This window comes from Drosophila miranda, chromosome XR, assembly GCF_003369915.1.
Source record: "Drosophila miranda strain MSH22 chromosome XR, D.miranda_PacBio2.1, whole genome shotgun sequence".
Taxonomy (NCBI): domain Eukaryota; kingdom Metazoa; phylum Arthropoda; class Insecta; order Diptera; family Drosophilidae; genus Drosophila; species Drosophila miranda.
Window position 1 is genome coordinate 28294416 of NC_046674.1, and position 23950 is coordinate 28318365.

General features: G+C 44.6%; 2 protein-coding genes and 1 long non-coding RNA gene across 8 annotated transcripts; 1 reads left to right on the forward strand and 2 right to left on the reverse strand.

The window, feature by feature from the left end:
* The first annotated feature begins 323 nt into the window (after window positions 1-323).
* On the forward strand, window positions 324-23664 carry LOC108150971 (coiled-coil domain-containing protein CG32809). Of its 6 annotated transcripts, none has more exons than XM_017279308.2 (18): window positions 324-426; window positions 1899-2052; window positions 2161-2214; window positions 2293-2438; window positions 2504-3118; window positions 7941-8031; window positions 8422-8514; window positions 8910-9024; window positions 9097-9198; window positions 10570-10739; window positions 11081-11146; window positions 11208-11294; window positions 13790-13852; window positions 14024-14486; window positions 14552-14734; window positions 14830-14923; window positions 19703-19864; window positions 19944-23664. In XM_017279308.2, the coding sequence occupies exons 2-18, from the start codon at window positions 1947-1949 to the stop codon at window positions 21123-21125; spliced, it is 3792 nt and encodes a 1263-aa protein (XP_017134797.1). In that variant the 5' UTR covers window positions 324-426; window positions 1899-1946; the 3' UTR covers window positions 21126-23664. The 6 variants fall into 6 exon arrangements, with proteins under 6 accessions (XP_017134797.1, XP_033242316.1, XP_033242317.1 ...); XM_033386425.1 differs by having other exon boundaries at window positions 19931-20061; XM_033386426.1 differs by lacking the exon at window positions 19944-23664 and adding an exon at window positions 16580-16623 and having other exon boundaries at window positions 19703-19860.
* On the reverse strand, window positions 1418-1986 carry LOC108150980. The gene is made up of 2 exons (XR_001774706.2): window positions 1919-1986; window positions 1418-1751 (listed from the first exon to the last, which is right to left on the reverse strand). It is a non-coding gene; the product is annotated as an uncharacterized LOC108150980 (long non-coding RNA).
* LOC108150976 lies at window positions 3136-7372 on the reverse strand. Its single transcript, XM_017279318.2, has 5 exons — window positions 6312-7372; window positions 4906-4999; window positions 4641-4761; window positions 4213-4434; window positions 3136-4150 (listed from the first exon to the last, which is right to left on the reverse strand). The coding sequence occupies exons 1-5, from the start codon at window positions 6919-6921 to the stop codon at window positions 3446-3448; spliced, it is 1752 nt and encodes a 583-aa protein (XP_017134807.1). The 5' UTR covers window positions 6922-7372; the 3' UTR covers window positions 3136-3445.
* Window positions 23665-23950: the final 286 nt, after the last annotated feature.

Genomic DNA, 23950 nt, shown 5'->3' on the forward strand with positions numbered 1-23950 from the left:
CGATAGAAAACAGTCGATGTATATGCGATAACGATAAAGATAAGATAAAGGAGCATGAGCATAACTGCCTCCCCCCACAGCAGGTAAATTCAAGTAAATTCTTCGTAAAAACGTCCTTCTGGTGCATCATAATGCAGTCCTTTGGCCAGTGTGCAAATGAAGTCAACAACTCGAAACGACTGGAAAGCCTCTGTCTCCTATCTATCCTCCCTAGCAGCACAACATTGCACAGAGCACTCGCCCCACGCATGCGCCTGCCAAAGTAGCCCGCGTACGATTTAGGGCGGAAACGCTTTTCTGATGTAGATATACCAGAAATATTTTTACTCTTCTGCTGTTCTACTGTGGCGGTGGCTGTGCTGCTTAGTGCTACGTTAAATCGCATCGAACGGTTTTTAAAAGCGGTCGCATACGACGGCTCACACGGTAAGCTTCCCGACCTGGGTACCCCCAGATGGTCCATGGCCTCCCCTGCATTAATTTTTGTGAGCGTTTATTAAATGGCCAGTGCGTGTGGCACACCGAAACGGTAAGGCATCCCAGCCACAAAAAAACCACCGGCCCCCTCGCGGTGTGTGTGTGTGTGTAGTGTGTGCCACTAAACTTATAACGGATTCCCACTTGCCACTTGCATTCTTCGTGCAACATATACATCTCTGTACATACCTCGGTACTTGGGGTACACACATACACAGAGGAGGGCCCGGGGCTCGAGCCCGGGACCCCCTATGGGGCGGGCGGCCTGTTCCAGGTGTATAGAATATTTTGTGCCGCTGAAAACTATGTAAAATAAAGTCGAGAACTACATAGTTGTTTGCAGATGTACGTGGATGAATGTGTATTAAGTTCAGGCGGCTACACTTGCCCGTACATATGTATGTACATAAATACATATATGTATGTATGTACATTCGCCAAAGAGCGCCGTCTTTGGGGGCGGAAGGGAGCTCGGCTGCAAGTGTGAGTGCGTATAGAACGCCGCACCTAAATCTAATCAAAAATTCTTTCAGTAAACCGACACCAACGCAATTTTATATACATAGGCACATATTTAAATTCATATTGTACGTATTTACATAGGTATGTACATATGTACATATTTATGTATAGATATGCATTGAAAAGTGTACCACCAATGCATATTGTATATGTTCACGATGTATATACAATGTATGTACATCTAAGTATATGCAACACCCATATAAACATACATATACCACACTTACATAGTTACATGCATGGTTGATCGACAGGAGTTCGTTCTGAATGGAGCTCAATTTTTAGGACCTCCTTTAAAAGTGAGCTTTAAGATCAAACAAACATATTTCAAATGCATCTTAATGCTTTTAATGGTAATGCCAAAACTGTTTCCGCTTGAAGAACTCTCGTTTTTAAAGATTAACAGCCCGAAAAGAACTATATTCTTGTGCGTTGCGTTCTTGCGACAACAAAACAAGTGCATAATAATGCGTATATTAGCATAGTTAATACAATATTTGGTACTATAATATACACCAGCGCTTTACGCGTCATGCGGCAGCGCCCCTCGTTGCGTTTCGCCAGAGAAACACGCGGCGCGTGTTGTATCGCTTGGACAACTTGATAGTGCAGCCATTGTACACTTTTCAGCTCAAACTTCGTAGCTTGCATAATTTTAGTTATTTTAGTGCAATTACTATTCAAAAACGATTTACCATTCCGACCTTTAAGATGATGGCCCCCGAACTCTCAGCTGTAGATCAGCAGAATTCCTGAAATTAGCACAATATACACTCTTAAATATATACGCAAAATACTGCTCACAAACGAGGCGATCCCAAGCTATGGGGATAGAGCTAAATTTATAAATAACCAAAAGCGTTAACCCTATCGCTTGTTGTTTTCAACTCAATTTGCAGCTCCCCATCAAAGAACACACCTCGAAAAGGACTGGACACTATCACAAAATGTTGATACGCTGGAAGAGTAAAGATAAAAGCGCGTCCGCAAATCAAAATGCCTGCGGCAGCAACAGTTCATCATCAAAAAAGAAACGCAAGGGACGAGAAGGCGGTAAGTAGACGGAGCCGTTAGTAAAAAGGATGAAGAACGTCCTAACGCGTGCTCGCTATACATATGTATGTGCAGTGCTGAAAAACGCAGTGTTTCTTTCCATTTCAGAAGAAGACTGGCAAAATGAAAACAAATCCGGACGAATGCCGCCAAATGAACAGGGTAAGTGCCAGATTTCTTAAACATCCTGCTATCTGGTTCCGCTACTGATCTGTCTGTCTGTTTTATTGCATTTGAAAGGAGGCGGTGACGAACGACGACGCGCCATGCGACGCGACGACCCCAGGCGCCACACACTTGGCGGAGACATAATGGTTTACGGTGGCTCACAGCATCCGCACGCACATCAAATGGCCCCTCAACAGCAGCGCGCCATGGACCTGGAGGTAAGCTTTGGAAAAAAACATAAGTATGCCACAATATTTGCAATGATTTGGATGGATATTCCCAGATGAGCACACGCGCTCAAAAGAACAAAAAGAATCAGCCAATGCGTGGATATGCTCCAGTCAATCAGGGCCCGTTGTTTGACGACGATCCGGGGATTATGTCCGAGGTGGAGACTGCAAGTACCGGATTTCGTCGTGGCGGGAAGCAGCGCTCTTCTCTGCCTGTGGTGCGCACTCCTTCAAAGACACTCGAACGGCCATTGGGACTGGTTTTTCTGCAATACCGCTCGGAGACGAAGCGAGCACTGCTACCAAACGAGATCACCTCCATTGACACGGTCCGTGCGCTGTTTGTGCGGTCTTTTCCGCGCCAATTGACCATGTCGTATTTGGAGGGACCCAACGTAAAGATCTACATACACGACGCCAGCAAGGACATGTTCTACGAGCTGGAGGATGTGCGCTCCCATCTGCGCGAAATCCGCGACCGCTCTGTGCTGCGCCTCTTCGAGTCCACAGAGGTGGCAGCACCACCACAGATCTTGCCCGGCGGTCCCGGGATACCCCAGCCCCTGCCCCAGTCCCAGGCACCGGCCAACTGGGATCAGGACCAGAGCTACTTCAGCGAGCCGGAATTCGATTCGGACTACAAGCACCAGCACATCCACAAATCCAAGGTGAGCAGGAGGGCGGCCTCGTTTAAATAATCTTTTTTTTTATTCAATATCACCGCGTAGTTGCTAGAGGTTTTTGTAAGGATGCGGATAGAGTGGGTCATGTCCATGAGCGAGTCAAGGATCGTTGGGGAGCCTCCACTTCCTCCACTCTAAAGCGTTGACTCCCACATGGACATGCACGCGGACAAGCGGAATCGGAATCGGAATCACACACACCGAAATGACATACACTCGTATATACAAAAAAACAAAACAAAAAGAAGGGGGTCTATGGTACATGGACTAAGCTAAAGACTGCTTGCCACAGGTGGCAGGTGGCGACCAGAACTAGAAGTTACCGCAGGTGCCCACGCTGAGGCCTTTGAGTGCGTTATTCATGTTCTCCTGCACCTCCTTCCACGCAAAGACGATGGCACCCTGGAAGGGCTCTGCATGGCAACTGCTGCAAATGGCCATGACGGCCTTGACCTCCTCCTCGGCGGGCTCCCGATCGTGCGTGCTGATCTCCTCCTCGAGACTCATCTTGAGGGTCAGATCCTGCTTGAATTGCTGGCCGCCGTAGTCGGCGAGGCCGTTGTAGACCTCGCTGGCATCGGTGTCTGTGCCATCGTCTACCACGGATCCGTCATCCAGCAGCACAAGTCCGCGCTTCTTCAGCTTCTTCTCATCTGCTGCTCCTGCTGCTGCTCGCTTGAACTGTATGTGGGTCTCAGTCTCGTCGATGAACTGAACATTCGCGGAGTTGCTTAGCATTTGGAAACGGCTACCTGAGGACTGCTGAGGAATGCCATTCTTTGCCGGAAGCCCCAGAAGCTGCTGTGCCACCAGACGAGAGCCTGCGTTGATCTGTCCGTTCACAAAGTTTGTGTTAAATGTGATCTGCTGCTGCTGCTGCTGTGCTGCATCGGATCCAGCAGAAGGCGCTGCAGCTCCATCGCTGGAAGGACTGGATGGATTGGCCAGGTTAATGCGCAACCGCGTAGGGATCTGGCCACTGGCCAGGAGCATGTGCATAGGCTGTGGTCGATTTATCTACAAAGAAGGCCGAAAGTTGAAGCTAGAACCCCATCTATACCATCGGAACCGAAACTCACTATGGGTGGGGGACGCACTGTACTGGATACCTCCTGTCCTTCATGATCAAAATGATGCACGTGGTGATGCTTGTGATCGCGGTGGGCCTTGCCGGCACTCAGGGCCACGCGATAGACCTGGACCATTGTAATTTCAAAGTGCAGGCCGTGGCTTACCTCGCCGGTGATCGAGGTGCCGCCGGAGCGTAGCTTTCCATTTGCTGGAATTTTATGGCCCACAAGCTGCAAAAAGAGAAGAGAAGTGGGCCGGCTATAAATTGGATTACAGCACCTCCTCGTCATCTCGTCATCGACAACGGCAGCGCGACGAAAGTAAAAGCGTCGGGGCATTGCGCAGCCTCAGAGACTGACTCGATAATTTTGCAATTGGCAGTAATTGGAGACGGGGCCGTGGCCAGCAGTAGCAGCAGAGTGTTGTGTTTACTCACCGAGTTGTGGAAGCCACGCCCAATGCGTTCTGCCTTGAGCCAGGCCTGCCACTCGCCCGTCTTTCCATTCCATGAGGTGCACATGTGGTGCCACTGGCGCATTCGCAGCGGATAGTTGAGTCTTCATCGCCACAGCAGAAGCAGAAAAAGAAACGGACACAGAAACAGAAATAGAAATAGAAATATAAACCAAGCATGAAATCATTACCACGATTAGTCAGGTGGATTGATCGATGGATGTAGTGCAATGTATTCCACGACTCACCTGTACATTTGCTGACCTTTTATGGCCATCGAAAGGAAACTGGAATTTTGCGCATTCGCGACCCAGATTTGTATCTCTCGCGATTCCTTGCCAGCTGTGGATATATGGATGGAAGAAGTGGATCAGTGGATTGGACTGGAAATGCCATTGATGGCGATGATGATTGTGAAATCAAATCGAATCAAATCGATGCTGCAATAGCAATCCAACGACGATAGACCAACACAATCACAAGGCCCAGGGAGACTAAGGCAGAACGCATGCACCAAAGGATCAATGCCATTTATTCAGTGTTGCTTAAGCCCCAGTCCAAGCAGGAAGCCTCGGATACACGTTGCACAATCAGCGGCTCGAAGCCTGTGGAAGGCCCGCTGCCAAAATCCTGTTAGTCGTCTGTTTAGCATGTGATATGCATTTTATAGTAATTATGAATCATTCGTTGTTGTGACTAAACAATTTCCTAGATGGTCACTGGCTGTCTTCCCCGCTTGTTAGCAGCTCTCTCTCTCTCTCTCTCTCTCTCTCTCTGTCTGCCTGTCTGTCTGTCTGTCTCTCGGTCAGCATCTGGGCTGCAATCCGGAAGCGCCGGCTTCGGCTGCTACTTGAATTGAATCTTTGAAATTATGTCAAATGCTAAAGTCAGGCACTAAAACAGTGGACAGCGGTACAACGGGCCAGCGGCCGACGACATCCAACTGGAAACAGGTAAATTATCGCCTTATGTAAGCGGCGACCGCAACGACAACAACAACAAAAACAACATCAGCAGCAGCAGCGATGGGGCAGCTGCCGCGCTGAAAAATTGTCAGATATGAAGACGAAGAAAATCAAATCTTAATCTTATCTGAAAGGTAGCAACTACTTAAAAGAAAAACACAATGGATGCCATGTCCCGCCCTGCCCCGCCCTTCCTCGACAACACCCAAACAACCGGACACGACCCCAAAACAGCATCATCATTGACCATCAGACTGACTGTTTTGTGGATCGTCAACCTGTCGTCTTCAGTCGACACTGGGGACTGGCGGCGGTGGTGGGTCGAATACTTGCATCAGGAAGTCGGCTTCCTTTCACTTTCACAGTCACAGCCAGGTGCAAGCGTCGCCGCCGGAGCGTGGCCCACAAATTTCGTTGCGCACAGCGAAGGTCTCTCTGCTGGTCGCTGGTCACTGGTCGGTGGCTGCCTGCTGCTGGCTTTGTGGTGGGGCATCAATAGACTTACGTCTATTGCCCCCTCCCGAGCTTATATAATAGTTCGAGATTGGTCACTCGTTGGGGCTCTTATTGTGTGGGGGCCTGGGCTCGATGAAGCAAGTCATGGTGAGAGGCTTTGACCCTACCCAACCCTACCCTACCCTGCCCTACATTCATAAATCCAATCCGCAAATGGGCTGGGGCTGACTCACCCTCGTAGGTCAGAAGGACATGATCCCCACTGTGATTGGTGAAACGCATCCAGAAGCAGAGCGTAAACTGATCCAGTTCGGGCAGCAGCGGATTCCGGTATTCCACCTCTCCGTCCTGATTGAATGCAAACTTTTTCACACTGCATCGATCGGAGCCGTAGAGCGGTGTGCGCGTGAAGGTCAGCTGTGGCTCCTTGTGGGCCTCATCCTCGATGCTGTAGGACTCGTACTGATCCTCCACATGATCGCCGAACGTTATGGGATGAGCCACCGACGATGGATGATCCACACCATTCACAATGGCGGAGCGGGCCAGAAGAAGTTCATCCTCGCCTCCTCCGACACCGACTTCCTGCGAGTCCTTGCCAGCACCGAACTGGGCAAAGCTTGTGGCCAGTTCGTGACTGCTGCTGGCGGATCCCGGGTGGGATTGCTTGAGGCTGTAGGAGGCTGTGCTGCTGCTGCCACCATTGCTGGCAGGGCCCGAGGAGACTGCAATTGGCTTCCAGGCGAACGAAGAAGGGCACACATTCAGCGCGAGAAGCGCGAGCAGCGGAAACATCAGTTCCGGTGCCGCTTGCCTGAGGATATGCCTCACTTCTGTGTACATTTTCGGGATCTGTATCTCGGGATATCTCTAACGAAAACTCAGTTCGGTCTGCAACGTCTGCTTGCCGCGATGGATCGCACTTCACTAATCATCCACGCATGCGCCAAAGCCAAGTTAAGTTGCGCCGAAATCCCAGGCAGACCAAAGAGCGGCACACCGTTTGCACAGTTTTGAGTGTTGGACTGTAGAGTAGAGCTCTCAGCACACTGCTCTCGGGCTCCCGCCGCTCAGTTGTAAAAAATTGTAAAATTGTTGTATTGAAATTGAAACTGAAACTGGTTGAGGTCTGCCTGTCTGCTGTATGCTGTCTACTGTCTACTGTCTACTGCTGCTGCTTGTTGTTGCTGCTGCCATAACTGGTGGCACAGCGAATGGGCCAACCGTCCGACCGACCGACCACTTGCACTTGCTGCTGCACCACAGAGATCACGGGAGCAGCTTGTCGTCCCACTGCCACTGGATGATGCGAGGCGAGGCACAGACATTCCATAATTGAACTAATTTGCAATCCCGATAGAACCTGAACCCCTTATGCGGCACAGACTCGTATTTTTTTCTATGGCCATGTCTGGACTCTGGAATACCAATTGATGAATAAACAAAAATAAAATAAAACCAATCATTGCAAACACGTGCACAGCCTCGAAAATAATTTGTGCGCCTAATTGAGGGATCCTCGAAATGAGTTCATTGGAAACAGGGAAAAGCTTTCATGTTCGATGAATGTTTGGCAAACGGTTTTGATGATTGACTGGTGGGTGGGGTCAAATGCCAATTAATGGGCATTAATCTTAGCAAGTTGGCGGCCAGTGGCCTATGGCAAGTCTATTGAAAGTCTCTGATTCCGATTCCGGATGTGTACGTGCTCGTGTGGACAGTTTAAGAGAAGAGAAACTATTGTTGAACATTTCGCTACTTGAACGAAGGCCAATTGGCAGCGTTGAGCATATAGAAATTCCCTTACTCATGCCCTGAGCCTTGTGGCAATTTAATAACATTCAAACCCATGTTTTTTTCAGATTGGCAAACAGCCGGCGCCCTACTATGTGGGCTCATCGCAGACCTTGCCCCGTGGCATGTACTCATCAGAACGCAACAAAGTCTCGATGGGTGCGTATTGTAGATACATATGTAGATACCCTCCATGGAAATTATATTATTTTCCTCGACTATCTTTTTTTGCATATTGCGTTTCTTACATTCGGTTTTTTGAGTAATAATAATTCCATATTATTTTTGATAATTTAATTTTGATCGGTGATCCTCCGGGGCTATGTGATCTGTCTTTGCTCCTACTCCATGCTCCTTTGATTTAGTAATTTCTTAAGTATATTTTTATATTTTTGTTCGCTTAAGTACTCCTATTCGTATCTAGTGAAACGTTCTATCTAAATATGAATCATGTTCAATTCATTAACCCAATACACAAACACAAATACATACACAAATACACATACAAACATACACATACATAACACCCCAAAAACATACCCTGTAAAGGAGCGCCTGTGAAACCACTAAGATCAGTCAATCCAAGGGGTAGCATGGAACCCCTGTTTCCCTATACCCAGGATCAGTTATACAGCATTCCAGGTACACCAGCTAATACTACTATATGCCTTTTTCTAATCCAAAAACTTAGCTAAGAATCGTATAACACTTTCTATGTACACACACACACTCACACATCACCCCTTTTCCATATTCCATATTCCATATTGCATATTCCATTGGCTTTTGTGCTTGCGTTATGGGTTTCGGAATTTGAACACAATGTTTGACACACGATCAAAGACGAATTAGAGAGCATTAATTTTATCAGTTTCCACAACCATCAATCTCTTGAACTTTGAGTTTTATTTGTTCTTTCCCCTATGGGTTATTCCTAAATTCTAACAAAAAATATGCCTATAAATATGCATGAATGAGCAGCCCCCAAAGACCACTAAACAATTACAATCTGAGCTATGCGAAAAACCATTTTGCAGACGGCTACACCAGTTCTCCAGAGCGCAGCAGCCGTGGCAATTACGAGGAGCCCTACTATAGCCAATACGGGACACGGGGCGCTGTTGTGGCACCTATCATAGACGAGGAACAGAGGTAAGCACGTGCGTCGGATGGATGTGTGGCAGAAATCATTCTAATTTTGTTGTGTTTATTCTGTACCCATAGCGATGTTGCCCTCACCGAGGATCAGTATGCGTTGTACGGCATCAAGGTACCGGGTCCCAACCGGATGGCGCATCGCGGCAATCAGATCTATGATCCCTCTAGGTGAGCATCGCCCAGCGTTGACCGCGCACCGCATTCATGTAGGTGGCATAGTCCTGCTGCAAAAGGATGCTCTTGATGGGAATATCTCCCACTCCCTGGGGGCTCTGATTAGTGCTCCGTTTGCTCCGCCTGTAGATCTTTATGCGCTTGACATTCCCATTGTTCGAGGTGCTCGTGGCGGTGGCCACCGGATGGAAGTAGGTTGTGCCTTTGCTCTTGATTGCCTGAACGATCAGGCAGAGCAGGTAGCCACCGAATGAGAGAAAGGCCAGAGCCGTGATGCTGACCTGGAACAGGGTCTGCAGCTTGGACGGCTTCGGTTCCATCCAGGACGGCGCAGTGTGCCAGGCTGCATGAGAGCCAGTACTGTCATGGTCTCCCCTGCAAACGAGCAACTCACACGGGAGATTATGGAAAATTACGCACGGAATGAGAAGACCCACCGATCGGCTGCCATCAAGGCCATTCGCTGGGGCATAACGGTGGCAGATGCCTTTGCCTCAGGACAGTCTGTGGTGGGGGCCGAGTCCAGGTCAGCTACATCTTCGCGGGGACTGGGGCTGTCATCAACAACCTCCATTCTCTCCATGGACTTTTCCAGCATCAAAAGCTCATCCACTTGAAAGTTTGCCAGACACTGTGCGAAACGATCAGGTGTACTGGTCACTGGGTACGAAATGTGTTTCAATTTTCGGTTATAAGTGGAGTGCAGGGCCATGAGTAGTTGGTCAATCAAATATCGTGTGTACATACCACTGCAATAGGCCATGGTTCTGTTGATGTTGCTGTTGCTGTTTAAAAACCGGGCTGTTCTTGTACTGGTCCCCACTTGCATTCGACTGCGAACTGCCACTGCAACTGAGAAAGCAGTACGACAAGAGCCCCAACATGGTACGTCATTGCGTGCACTAGGTGAACACGGTGCACCAAGCATTTCGCTGGCTGTATTTCGCGGGTATTATAGACTACATGAAAGCCCAGCTACGCAAGCAGGTAGTCTGATTGATGGATACCAGAGCACAATCAATCCCCTTATTGTTGTCCATTTGTCTTGATCTGCAGGGTGTCTCCAAGTCTTATCAGTCTAGAGCCAAGAGCAGCATTCTTTGCTGGTTTTGGTTTACGCTCCCATGCGCTAAGTGCTGCAGCGACCCGCGTTCCGACTTTGATTCCGGTGCCAGTGCCGGTGCCGCTGTCTTTTGCCTAGGCTTTCCGACTGCGAGACTGCGCAATTGGAGCGACGGAAGTTTGGCCCAGTAAATGCGAATGCGCGACATGAAAACACGCAATACGCAATAATTTGCTGAGACGCAAGCCGCCAACCAGTTTTTGTACATAGATGTTTTTTTTTCGTTGATGTCTCTTTTGCAGGCCAGAAGAATTGCACCGCATACGCGTGGAGCACATGGAGAGGCAGTTGGCCAATCTGACGGGCCTGGTGCAGAAGGCTTTGGTCAATCAGAATCCACAAATTGCCCCCCTGCCAGTGCCCACACTGGACTCCAACTATCTCGTTGTGCCATCCCAGTCCCAGATGCAAGGTACGTAAATACAATCCACTCGAACCACACTCACAACAAGCCGACGAGCAGGGCACCACCACTCGATGTGTACTCTCTGTTAGATGTTTGAAGCCGCAACTACATATATGTATGCTGGATTCTACACACACGCATCCTGCACATGAACGCGTCCTGCTTTAATGCTTCTAGCACAAAATTCACGACTTCAACTGACAGCCGCCGATGGTCTGCATACTCCGTAACCCACAGAGACCCACAGACCCATATTCCCATATATGTATATGTATTTATTTCATTCCTTGCTACAACAAGTGCTGTCTCGCTTTTTTTCTCTTTTTCTTTCTCTATTATGCACACAGCCAATGGCTCCGGGGACGACATGTATATTCGGGAGAAGGCTCCCAAGTTAGGCAAGAACTCGTGCCGTAAGTGTATACGCTGCATCTCTGCCTCTGCAACAGCCGACATTATTCCATTTTATTGCAGAGAAATCCGTGTCCTTTGAGAAATCAGTGTCCTTTAGCGATGACATACAGGGCCATAATCCCAAGTCTCATAATCCACTACATGCCGGTAATTAAAACTCAAAATGTTGCATGTGTACATATTTATACTTTTGCAGAGGGTATTACTCATAGTCTATATAGCCAATGTCCTTTTGTTTGCCTGTTTGTCTCTCTTGTATAAGACCCAGTCCCTCAATTGTGAAACCATCTGTTCGCTAAGACTGCCATAGGAACGTTAGGTCAGCTTTCAATTAAATATTTTTGATATAACTGTGCGACTGTGCGTTCCGGTACTCGAAGAGTATAGGGGTATCTTCGATTTTTGGTGGAAGTGGATGTGTGTAACCGCCAGAAGGAAGCATTTCCGAACCCATAAAGTATATATGTATATTCTAGATCATCCTTAATAGCCGTATATTCCGTATAGCCATGTCTGTCTGTCCGTCTGCCCATACTGGCGCCTAGATCTTAAAGATTATGAGAGTAAGAGCAACCAAACTTTGTATCCAGACTCCTGTGATATCACACTGTAACAAGTGTATTTTAAGATAAGAAGATACGAGAAATCTAAAACGCAGAATCAAGGAGACTAGAGAGACCTTGTCTTGCAGATTGCCAAATCTGGATTGGATCGGATCCTTATTATAGCCTTAAGGAGTGCAGTGTGCTCGCTCTGGCGTAGGGGAGAATGGAGAGAAAGCGGCAGATGTATACAAAAATAGTTCACACATATGTACATATACTACATACTTACTGAGTATCGGGTATAAATGCAGAGCAGCGGCACTTTCCGTGGCTCACAACGTTTCTGCTCTTTTTTTTAAGGCGTATTTTTATTATTATTATGTTGTGGTGTCATTAGTTCCCAACCAAATTGTCCAAAGAATCTCAAAGATGCGAAACTTGTAGTAAATCAACTCACTTTTTATTGCACTAAGAAATGGTCGTTTTCCAATTGCTACTTTAATAATTTAAAATATGTTAAATCTGCGGGAATGCAAAATGTCCAAAATTTCGGGAAGGAAGTGCACAATGACTTGGAAGACGCTGGACCATCGCCTTAGCTAGACACTGAATTAATTTTGACAAGATTTGCCACAATGAATTACTACTATACAGTGTGTATATCCAATGTACAACCCCAATATGGCCGATCATCCTTATGGATATAGGGTGGCTGGATTTCTCTTGGTGCACGCTATATGGGGCTGCTTTATGCGTTAGTTATAGGGGCTGATGAAACTCGCATTTGTCATTCCGTCGAGCATTCTGGAAGTCAGACCGCTGTCCATGGCTAGCATTTCGTTTTGTTTATAATCGAATGTGTTTTCTTTTTAAGTAATTAGTAGCTTTTATTGTTGGGAATTAATGCCACTAAAGAACAAAAGTCTAAAACTACCATTACAAAAAATGGCAATGTTGAAGAAACAGTAAAAATGATAGAGAACTTTGGCTATTTATATATTAAGGAACAGCCATTGTGTGGGCACGAATAAAGAAATGTATAAAAGGTCATTCAATTCTCTTAACAACCGATTAATTGTTTTGGTTATCGGCACTGTAAATGCCGCGTAAAAATTATAAAAGTGTCCAAACTCACCAATTCGCGGATTTTTTTTTAAATGTTGGTGGTTAGGATGTTAGGATTTAATCTACTCATCCAGTCCCACAACCCAATTCTGTCGCGTACAAAGTACATTCAAAAGTTTTTATTTTGTCGCACAGTGCAATAACTATTCCATGTACAGGATACATACCTCAGTGTAACTTTATCATTTAGATGATATGCTTTATATACCAATTCCTTTCGCTCGCCGATTGACAAGTATAAAAATACATGCCAAAGTCGGTGAATCGTAAGGATTCTAATTTTTATAACTAAAATTGTTTCTTATTTTTATTCTTAACATCAGAAATATCTCATTTTTAATTTGTTTCATAAATATTGGGAAGACAAATTAATTTCTGATGGCTGTTTTATCCTTGTTATCTCATTAAATTTTTGCCAACACTAATTCGAAATTATAAGAACTCTGAATGCAAGTAATTGACATACATACATACATATGTCATTTAGGGACAAAAGGGTTTTAAATGTAGCTATAATTTTTCGAGAGAAAAGATATATATTTGAGTTCAATTTGTATCTTAAGAATTTATAATAAATAAAAAAAGGGTTTAAAACAATTTATTTCAAAAAAATTTGGTAATAAAAGTATATGGTGTTCCAGGATAGGTGTTTCTTTTCAATTAATAGTTATTTGTGAACTCTGGTACGAAGAGAATCAGAAATCATATTGCTATTCATCTGCAAGGGTATTAAAAGCCTCAGCCAAGAGTCGAAGGCTTTCCTTATTGTTGTGTGCGCATACTATTTCCATATTCTTCAATGCCCAAAGGTGGATTTGACATTGGAAATAGTATATGTACAGGGGGGGAAGGGTGCTTGCCATTGGCAACTTAGGGCTTGCATCTTTTGACACAATGTCAAGAAAATCGTACAATACCAAATGTTTCCCATTCTTTTGTCACGCAACTGAAACGGACCTGTGATACGGACAGCTGATACGAAACCTACCAAGCCGGCAATCAAGTCGTCCACCCTACCACGCACATCATCACAAGGTAAGAGATCAACCTCCACAGCCTCTCCACATCCCGACACACAAGCCACGCATGCAACAATGACCACAGCTACTATCACTATCTCAATTTGAGTCACTAGCCGAGTCACTAGTCTGCACTCTTGCCGTAAATCCAAGTCAATTGATTTATTGTCCCACGATATCTTCACAGAGCGCGATCGCCTGAAGCCCCCTCCACCACCCAAGCCGATTGTGCTGGCCCAGACAGCACATCCCAACTACCGGGCGGACATAACACTGGCCCCCGAGGTCTACAACCACCTGCGTGGGCTGCAGAAGAAAGCGAAGGACCTTCGCATGGAGGTGCGCACCCTGCGCCGTCTGTCCCAGGCCCAGGCAGTAGCCGTTCGGGAGGACATCAAGGGTACATTTATGCGCATTCGTGCCACTCTGCTGGCGAGCAGCGGCAGCTTCTGGGGCCATCAGGGCGATCAAGATGCCACGCGAGTTTCGCGCGAGGAGGAGCTGTACAAGCAGGAGGTCATACGCCTGGAAAAGGATCTCAGTGACCTCGAGGCGTCGGTGGAGAATTTACGCGGTGAGGTGATCAATCGGCGCACACGGGTCAACATGACCGCTGTGGAGGACATGGCTCTGGTGTTGAGCCGCGCCAGGTAACAAATCTACCATGCCCTTATGCCAGATGTTGTTGCAACTTTTGTTGCTGTTGTTTTTGCAGCAAAACGGTGGCCGAACTCAAGCTCAAGTTTCCGTCTCTGTCGAATGGCTTGCGCTGCATTCTGTCCAGCGAAATGGAGAAGGTGGTGCGCGAAGAAAAGTTCCTCAAAGAAGAGCCCGACCGCTTGGAGTCGGCACTGCGGCGCTGCAAGAAGCTAACTGGGACATTGGTGACGCTTAAACGGTTTGTAGCCGCTCGCTAAGTCGCTTTTCACGCACCCCTCCTTTAGTGGAGCCATAGCTAATCTGATCCATCCCCTTTTATCCACCATCCCATAGTTTGGCAAGCGTGCAGGAGCAGCGTCTGCCGCCCAATGAGCCGGCAATCAGCGAAGAGCCACCACGGTCTGCGGACATCTCGGCGCCCGATAAGGTAAGTGCAAAAGTGCAAAATGCGGAAGGTCGCAGGGGAGAGAGAAAGAGAGAGAGAGAGAGAGAGAGACGGGTCGACGACGACCCCCGTTGTGCTGAGACAGTTACACAGAGCTAGTTCCAAGTCCAAAGTCCAAAGTCAAGATCCAAGCGAAATTTGCGATGCCAAAAGGCCCACATGTCCATATCCATATCCTTATCCATATATTGATATACTTATATACATATAATACTGCTACATAACGTGTCATGACTATATAGACATATGTATAAAAGTATTGTTTCCACTACTATTTCTATCGCAGAGATTGCATACAATAGATTGCTTTCGTCCTACCATATCATGTATCGAGTTTTGCTATGCTTTCATTTTCGAAACCACCTCTCACCGCGCACTGGACCACTGCTCCAGTCCAGGCTCGTTATCTTCGTGGATCTTCGGTACTGTGGATGTACCACACGAAGCACGAAGCTACTAAGCCCGCGACTGCTCATATTTTCGTATCCCGTAGAAGTCCACTCTGTTCCGTCTGTCTCCTTCCTCCTCCGACAACGTCTCACTCGGAGGGGAAGTCGCTGTCATCTAAATCGAATGGGAATACTGATTAACGACAACAAGTACCGAGAGACCGAGAGTCCTGCTGCAGTTTAGTTTTGAGCTCATTTTTCACATCAACCAACAACCTCCTCCAACCATTTCAAAAACTCCTCCAACGGCGATTTATCATTTGAGATTTGAGTACTGTGCAAAGCAAAGAAAATTTATACGAATACAAAATAAAAATAACCACAGAGAAACCACTTACATAGTTGTATCGAAACTGAAATGACCTTGATTACTTAACTTTTATTCGTTTGTAGTTTTGGTTTATATATTTTGTGCGATTACCTTATGAATAAGTTGCAATTGGCTGTTGTTTATAATAAATAGTGTTTTGGTTCATCTATCATTTCATACCCAACCAACCAACCAACCAACCATTCCAACTATTCAATCAACCAAATGCATTCAACGAGAGTTTCAAGTGTAACCAGAAACCAGAAACCAAATCAAATTGAATTCAATTACAATTCCTAGAAAGAAAAATGTTTTTAGTTGAGAGAATGTTACTCAGCAAAAGCAAAGCGCACCGCTAAAAACACCAACGCGATATAGCTTCGCCGATATATATATATATATATAGATAACCCTTAGCCCTAACTCCCTCCTACCAATCATCCTGCAAGCTAACTACTGTACTGTACTGAGCTTTTGCCTTTGTTGGGTCTTACACATTAGGTATTTGAACACTCATTACATACAACCAACCAACCACTACCCCTAAACCTATTACAATTACCGTTTACAAATGGCAATTACAATTACAAATTGCATCAACAAATAGTTAGCAAACACTATCAATATAATCCAAGTATCGATCAAATCTCAATCCTACTATCATCTCACCATAAGCTGACAAAAGCCAAACAGAAAGCAAAAAAAATATATATATGAAAAATAATAATAAAAAACAGAAACAGATCACACAAAAGTTGAATTTATCCAAAGCTTAACGTCTTATAAAATGAGGTTTACCTTCGTTTTCTTCTTGTTCTTGCCTTTTCTCAAACATTTTTTGATTATCGTTTCCCAACAACAACTCTACAACCCACATAGTTTAACTGGCGATGGAGTTCAAACTTCAAAGAGGCAATTACTGAGTAATGACTGAAAAATCCAAATATAAAGAAAATTTTACAACCAAAAAAAAAAAACAAAAACAAAACCGAATACCAAATACCAAAATGAAAAAATGAAACGAAAAAATCATAAAAACTAAGTCAATTTTCTTTTTGCTAAACATAATTTGCTCTGCATTAAACATACTAGTTTATATTTTGTATACTACTTACTACTGCTATAAACTTCTAACTAAAACTAATACTCGTACTAAAAATCAAACAAAAACCAAAAAACAAAAACCAAAAACCATATAAAAAACTCATCAAAGCTATCCATAAGCCACCAGAAAACCAGAAGAAACGCACCCAACAATCTGAAATCTGAACCACTGCAACCTTCTTCTCAACCTGTATACGTATACTAAATGTATACTATATACTATATGTATGTGTACCGATTTATACCAATATCAATGTATTTGTATCGCAACATATGTGTGTGACTGACTGTGTGTGCTCACCATTTAAGATCCCCTTAAAGTCCTTCTTAAGTCCATCCAAAAGGAGATCCACTTCCTGAGCCACCAACCTTAACCTGAACCCGATCCCGTTTCCGCTTTCCCGAATTCGTTCGCAACACAGCAACACGAGTCCCCTAGGAAATGAGTAACCATGGAGGAAGCATTATTTAAGGGTCAGCTACTACATATATTACATTGTAAGTGCATTATATCGAGTGCCTGGGGGTCGATTTCTTTTAGATTTATCTGCTCTTCAAGCGCACAAAAGAAAATGCAAAAAACCAAATGTGAATATTACCTATCATACGAGATTTGATCCTGTAATTACACACCACATGGAATACACAGAGACACACCGATGTGATCGACCATTCAATCAAATTTGCGTCCTTCTTTCGTTCACGGAAATTGCTTTGCAAATCTTATTTTGGTGTTCGCTCCTGTCTTCCACTCAAATGTCCATATGGTACTTCTCTCATCCTTGGCATTGTCTGGTGATTGTCAGTAGTTCGAATCCCTTACTGTAATGCAGTGGTGTTTGGGTTTGGGAGCAGAACAACAGAACAAAACAAGGCTCGATTCGAGCAGCTACCACACACTGCGTATAATTTTTTTTTCAGTCTCCATCCCGTGTCCCGGTCGCGTACACTCCGTGTACTTTGTTTTTGGATTTCGGTCCCTCGAATGTCAGTCGAGCATTGCGTACGTTTTGCTTTTGCAGCCGTCTGACGGAGCAGCGGAGAAACCTCTCGGAGAAATGGTAGCATTGCCCACCTCTGTTGTAATGCCTAGAACCTTACTATAGTATGTATGTTTGTTCCATCAAAACTCTGCCAACAACCGCAACAAAAATGATCATATTTGAATTGTATTTGCATGTGCGGAAGAGATGCAATAAACTACAAGTACTCGAACCTAATGAACTTACTCGTAACATCGGGACACCGGGTGTACGTTCACATTAGGAGGGGGGCCTGCTGCTCTATAGTGAATGTCTGATAATTAATAGACAGGAAGTGGCACACGCGGCATACATACATTCCATACATGCATACAGACATATACGAAACGATTATGCTGATATACATACATACAATTTGTACCCCCCTCTTGGTTTCCGTTAATTAAGTGTTTAATGTTTTATATTAATCAAAATGGACCACTCCTTGCGCTGAGTCGTGACACCACACACACACACATACTCGTACTCGTACTCGTACATTCGAATCTATTTAATTTAATTTTTAATGATACTTTGTAGTTGAGAAGAGCGCATATGTGTGTGTATATATATACAAATTAGAGAATATGTATGTATATGTATGTACCCTTGCTTATGTATGTACACACCGCCACTTTCCCAATTTCCCAGTTTCCCACTTCCCCCGTCAAAACATCACCTGAAAACCTGATAACCATCCCGAAACCCCAAACCGAAACCCCAAAACCGAAATCTGTAACCATTTTAGCTGTTAACTATTAATCTCCTAATCAGACAATCGAGCGGCCAATTGAATTGCAGTCAAACAAAAAAAAAAAACAAATATATGCAAACAGTCATCACTGTTCAGTCACTGTTCTCACTCATCGATTGTTGTCTTTGAAGTTTCAACCATCTATCAACCCAATCGCCCTATCAACCCATCATCAATCAAATCAAATCAAATCAATCTTTAAGCGTGTTGCCTCCTCTCACTCATAAGCATCAACACTCAGAGAGATAAGGCGAAAAATAGTTATAAAGAAATAACAATTAACTGTTAACTGCTCAAAACCACCACATATACCTATAGGCCACACACACACACATACATACACACAGAACTTTCTCATATACTAACTGTATTATTCTGCATTCTGCATTCGGAAAATCGGGGTACAATTCCTTTTTGGATATATGATTTGCGTCTTTGTTTGTTATTTAGAGCTTCTCTTTTACTCAAAATGTATAAATCACCCACTCCTCCATTCGACCATTCGAAAGCACACATTTCCCCTGCCCTAAGTTTTCAAATTTAGGCTCCGCTGATGATGCCCTTCTATAATCCCGACATTCTTATATATATAGAGAGACTCTTCCAACTACTACCACCTTTGTACAACGCTTAATCGAATGCTTGCTTATCATGATAACGATGATTGCCTAATGTTTGCTGCAGATATGATACATCGCATCCTTACATCTACTATCTATGTGTATATTGTCTTGCAATTATATATGTTTTATAATAATTGACTTTAGTATGGCACTGCATGAATACTGTTCTCTATGATGCACCTTGCACTCGTTAAAGACGCCACGGCCTCTGCCGCACTGTTTTTCTTTAGCTATGTATACCTGTATGTTTCATTGATGGGTTAGTCTGTATCAGATATGTGTATATGTACTACTACTACTTCTGACTACTATCTTTTGCGAGAATAATTGTGCCATAAGAGTACGTAATTACCATATATGTATCTATATGTGTGGTGTTATTCACTTCTTATGTACATAATTACTATACGTTGCCTTCGCATTTCCCGCCAGCAGCGGGAGCCGCACATAAACGTTTATTTTACTACCAAATTTTCTGTGTGTGTGTGTGTTATTGTAGCCAATCCCAACACCCAGGATGGGGTCGTTCGCTATCAGCGGGGGACTCGCACCCGAAAACGCACTCGATGCTCTGCTAGACGAGCTCAAGACGTTCTCTAAGCCCATAGCCCAACAACAGCAGCAGCAACAGCAGCAGCAGCAACACCAGCAACAATACGAGGTAAGAGCATTAAGCACCATCCCCTAGCCCTGATTCCGATCTGAAACGGATCTCAAATGTCCCAAGTCTCTTCCTGTAGATTCGCCCCGAAGATTCGGCATCTGATGAAAGCGCTAGCGCAGAGGCCGCAGTACAAAGCACCGTCACCACGCAAATATCGCAGGCCCGTCTCTACACGGAGGCCAACATCAATATGCAACAGGCCACCACTAGCAGCATGGTCATTGCTGTGGCCACGGGCTCTGTGCCAGTACAGCGAGGCGTGCTCACCCATCAGCAGTCGCAGTCGCAGCTGCAGCTGCAATCACAACAACAACAACAACAACAACAACAACAACAACAACAACAACAACAGCAGCAGCAGCTCATGGTGCACACAAACATGGGCAGCTTGCGACGGCTGCATTCCTATCCCAGCGAGTCGGACAGCGAACTTCAGTTACCACCACCTACTGGGCCACGACCCAGCGATCCAAATCTGGCCAATGGTGGCGGCATCGGCAGCAGCAGCAGCAACAACAAGCCACCCGTACCCGAGCGAAATGCTGATCTGATAACAAAAGTGGGCCACAAACGCATACCGCCACCACCGCCGCCACGCACCAGCTCACGCAGTCCACTGGCCAGTCCAACCAGCCCAAACGTGCCACAGAACATAGCTTCCGCACCAGCAGCAGCAGCAACGGCAGCGGCCAATGCTAATTCCAATGCCCACTCAAATGCCAATGTCAATTCAATCGGAATAGACTCCTCGGTTGTCGCCGGTGGCGACACATCAAGCGGCGACAACTCCAGTGGCAATGAGTCCGGTAACGATCATGTGCAACGCCAGGTGGCACTTGAGATGCGCCACCAGGAGTTACTTAAGAAGCAAAAATTACTGCAAGAGCAGTATCAGCGTTTACAGAAAATGAGCAAGCTTCCCTCGGTCGATGTTACCTGCCCCTCGTCGCAGGACATGGCTGCTGGGGCCGGCGGCGGGAATAACACGCTGCGTAAGCTCGGCAGCGAGACAAATATTCAGCAGAAAATCGCTGCATTGAGCTTGGCCTGCGAAGCTAGTGGAGCCGCGGCTGCGGCGGCGGCGTCTGCCGCGGCTACCAATGGTGTGTTGGTCAGTGATGCTACGAGCGGTGTGATCGGCGGCGCTGTTGGTGGTGGAGTGGTAGGGTCGTCTGGTGCGGTCGCTGCTGCTGCAAACTCTCAACACCAAACAGCCACAACGACCACCAAACAGGTGTACGAGACGGAGATACTTTAACACAACTGGAAATTGGCGTGGAACGAAACAAAAATTGACATTTAATCATCACAGCAGTCTTCAGGCGGTCTCGGTTACCCAGATAGGGCTCCAAATCTAACTACATACGTGGTCAATACAAAAAGCTACCTACCCCTAGATACTACTGCTCAAATAATTTCACGTCCGCGTACATAACACGAGTCATCTCTCTCAAACACAAAAACGAAACTTGGGTGTCACTAAAAACTTTTCCCGTATGTGTAAGGGCGAGCAGTAGCCCCTTACCCCAGTACTTGTGTCTAGCATCTAGCATTTAATTTTCGAACATAAATGTGCAACGTGCATTAATTCAGCATGCGATGTATGGACGTTAGGTTTTGTCAAAATGAAAATGAAAATGAAGAACGAATACGAATACGAATTTGAATCGAAAATCAAAAAACTGTAACATTACGCGTGTAATCACAAGTTTGTGTATCCGCGTATCCTCGTAAATACTCGTTAACGAAGGCAACAAGCCGAATAAGATCAATGTTTTTATGTATGTATGTATGTATTTGCTTACATCCGATGTACTTTCTGTATGTCCCCTTGTTGTTGTTCCGATGAAATCGCACATAAGCTATAAGAAGGTGAATGAGAAACCCCCCATGAGAGCACGAATATATTGCACTAGACTCTGTCTGTCATCGGCGGAGCGGAGAGGAGAGGTTCCAACTTAAACCCAAGCAAGCGCTAAGCTTCAGTATATCCGATCAGATATCAGAGTCAGAATCAGATTTGCATGCATATTTTAATCTGTGTCTGTGTATATGTTAAAGTAGCCAAAGCAGCTAGCTGTCTATCCTATCTTTTAGGCCAGGAAAGGACCCATACTCCAGGTCTGGTCACACACCTACACGTAGTACATACTCCTCATCCACAAAGTACGCAAGGCACAACACGGTACACAAGAACACATTATAACTAATTATTATGCATATGTACAGGATCTACGTATGTACGTTACAAATAGGTATGTCAAAAGATTTTTATTATTACCTTGGTATGGGACGTGAGACTGATAGTTCTATATATATATAGCTCATCAAGATACAAAAATAATGAAAATATTTTACTTATTTTTGTTATAGAAGGCAACTAGCTAATTTTATCCCAATATATACGAATATATTAAAAAAAAAAAACACAACACATAAACAACATACACCATACACCATACACCACACACATATGTACATACATACTCCTTCCAAAGGGCCTTAAGTTGGATCAAGATTTGGAAAGGGTGTGGTTCATTTTGGACTACCAAAAATGTTATTTGTTTAAACGATGCGCCTATCAAATGGGCAATACATACATATGTAAAAATGTAACCGAAGGCATTTACCGCATTATACCGCGACATACCGTGTAGAACGTTATTCTGTCCATATCTGTGTTGGTATATCCATCGGAAACGGCGACGGACGGACCGGACAACGTCCCTGCGCGCAGATACTTATTGGATAATTTTGGTTCATTCCTTATCCTTTTGAATCGTGATCGGGCTGATCAGGGTATTACGGGACCCTTGACTGCATATGTTTTTAGCAAATTAATATGTTTTTTTTTTTTAAATAGTTAATTGAGAAGTGTTCATCCTAGCACCCTAGCATTTAAGTACGTACACACTGATGCATGGGCTGAAAGGGTCAATGAAAGTGGTTATATCTTGCACAATCATAGATTTTTTTATTGTACGTGTTCTTTCAGTATTAAATTTCAGTATTAAAAAAGCTTATTTACAATTTATACACATACTATAACACACGGAATTAAGAGAAATTTGTTGCACCCAAACCAGATTCATATATGTATGTATCAATTACGAGTAAAATATAACAAATCATTCCCCAAAAATGTTCGATTTTTGATGTCTATGAATAAGGAGTAAGCAGCAGAGCGCAGCGCCAATTCCTTTCTTTTGTGAAAACGGAAACAATGTCAACGAATTAAAAATCCGTTTTCAAGCGTGTGTTAGCATAAGAACTCAATCGAAAATAAATAAAACACTTTAAAAGTATATCTGATACTCATACTATATAAATGAATAGGTCTATGATATGTATGTATGTATGTATATCCAATAGCTCAAAATACACACAGAGATAGAGAGAGAGCACTGTGTCAGGATCTAATGCTGTGCCGTACGCCCCTGTGTTTTACTTAGTAGCCCCAATTTTAGAAACTACTGTGCAATAGACTTGATTGCAAGACTCAAATGCCAAAACATTGAAACCTTAAGGTGCGCCGCTCAAGACATTACATATACATATATACACGAAAGACAGAAAACATGTACTTAAGTTAGTGGATTTATATTTATTTTGACCGCATTCGACGAATATGTATAACATATACAGTATATATATATGTATTAACATGCAAAACTCACGCAACGAATACGAAAAATTTTAAAAATATTTACATATGATGACTACGGAGATAATAAATAATGAACTATGTAAAAGGTTTACGCGATTAAAGGTCCCTAATAACACGAAGTCAAAAATAATTAAGTATAGTTAATCCCAAACGATATGAATGTGAATGTGGCAAAATCAAATTGAATGATGGTATTATATGTGCACTGTACACATAATTGTATTCCTTATAAGGCACACTCCAATCCACTCCACTACACTCACTCAAACGGAAATGTACACCCCTGCCCACACACACACACACACACACACACACACACACACACGACACCCTCGCGCCTCTACTCACCAAAGCGGGTATTACGTATCGTATACATAAAGAACGATTTGGAGGTAGTAGAAGAGATGTGCAGAAGT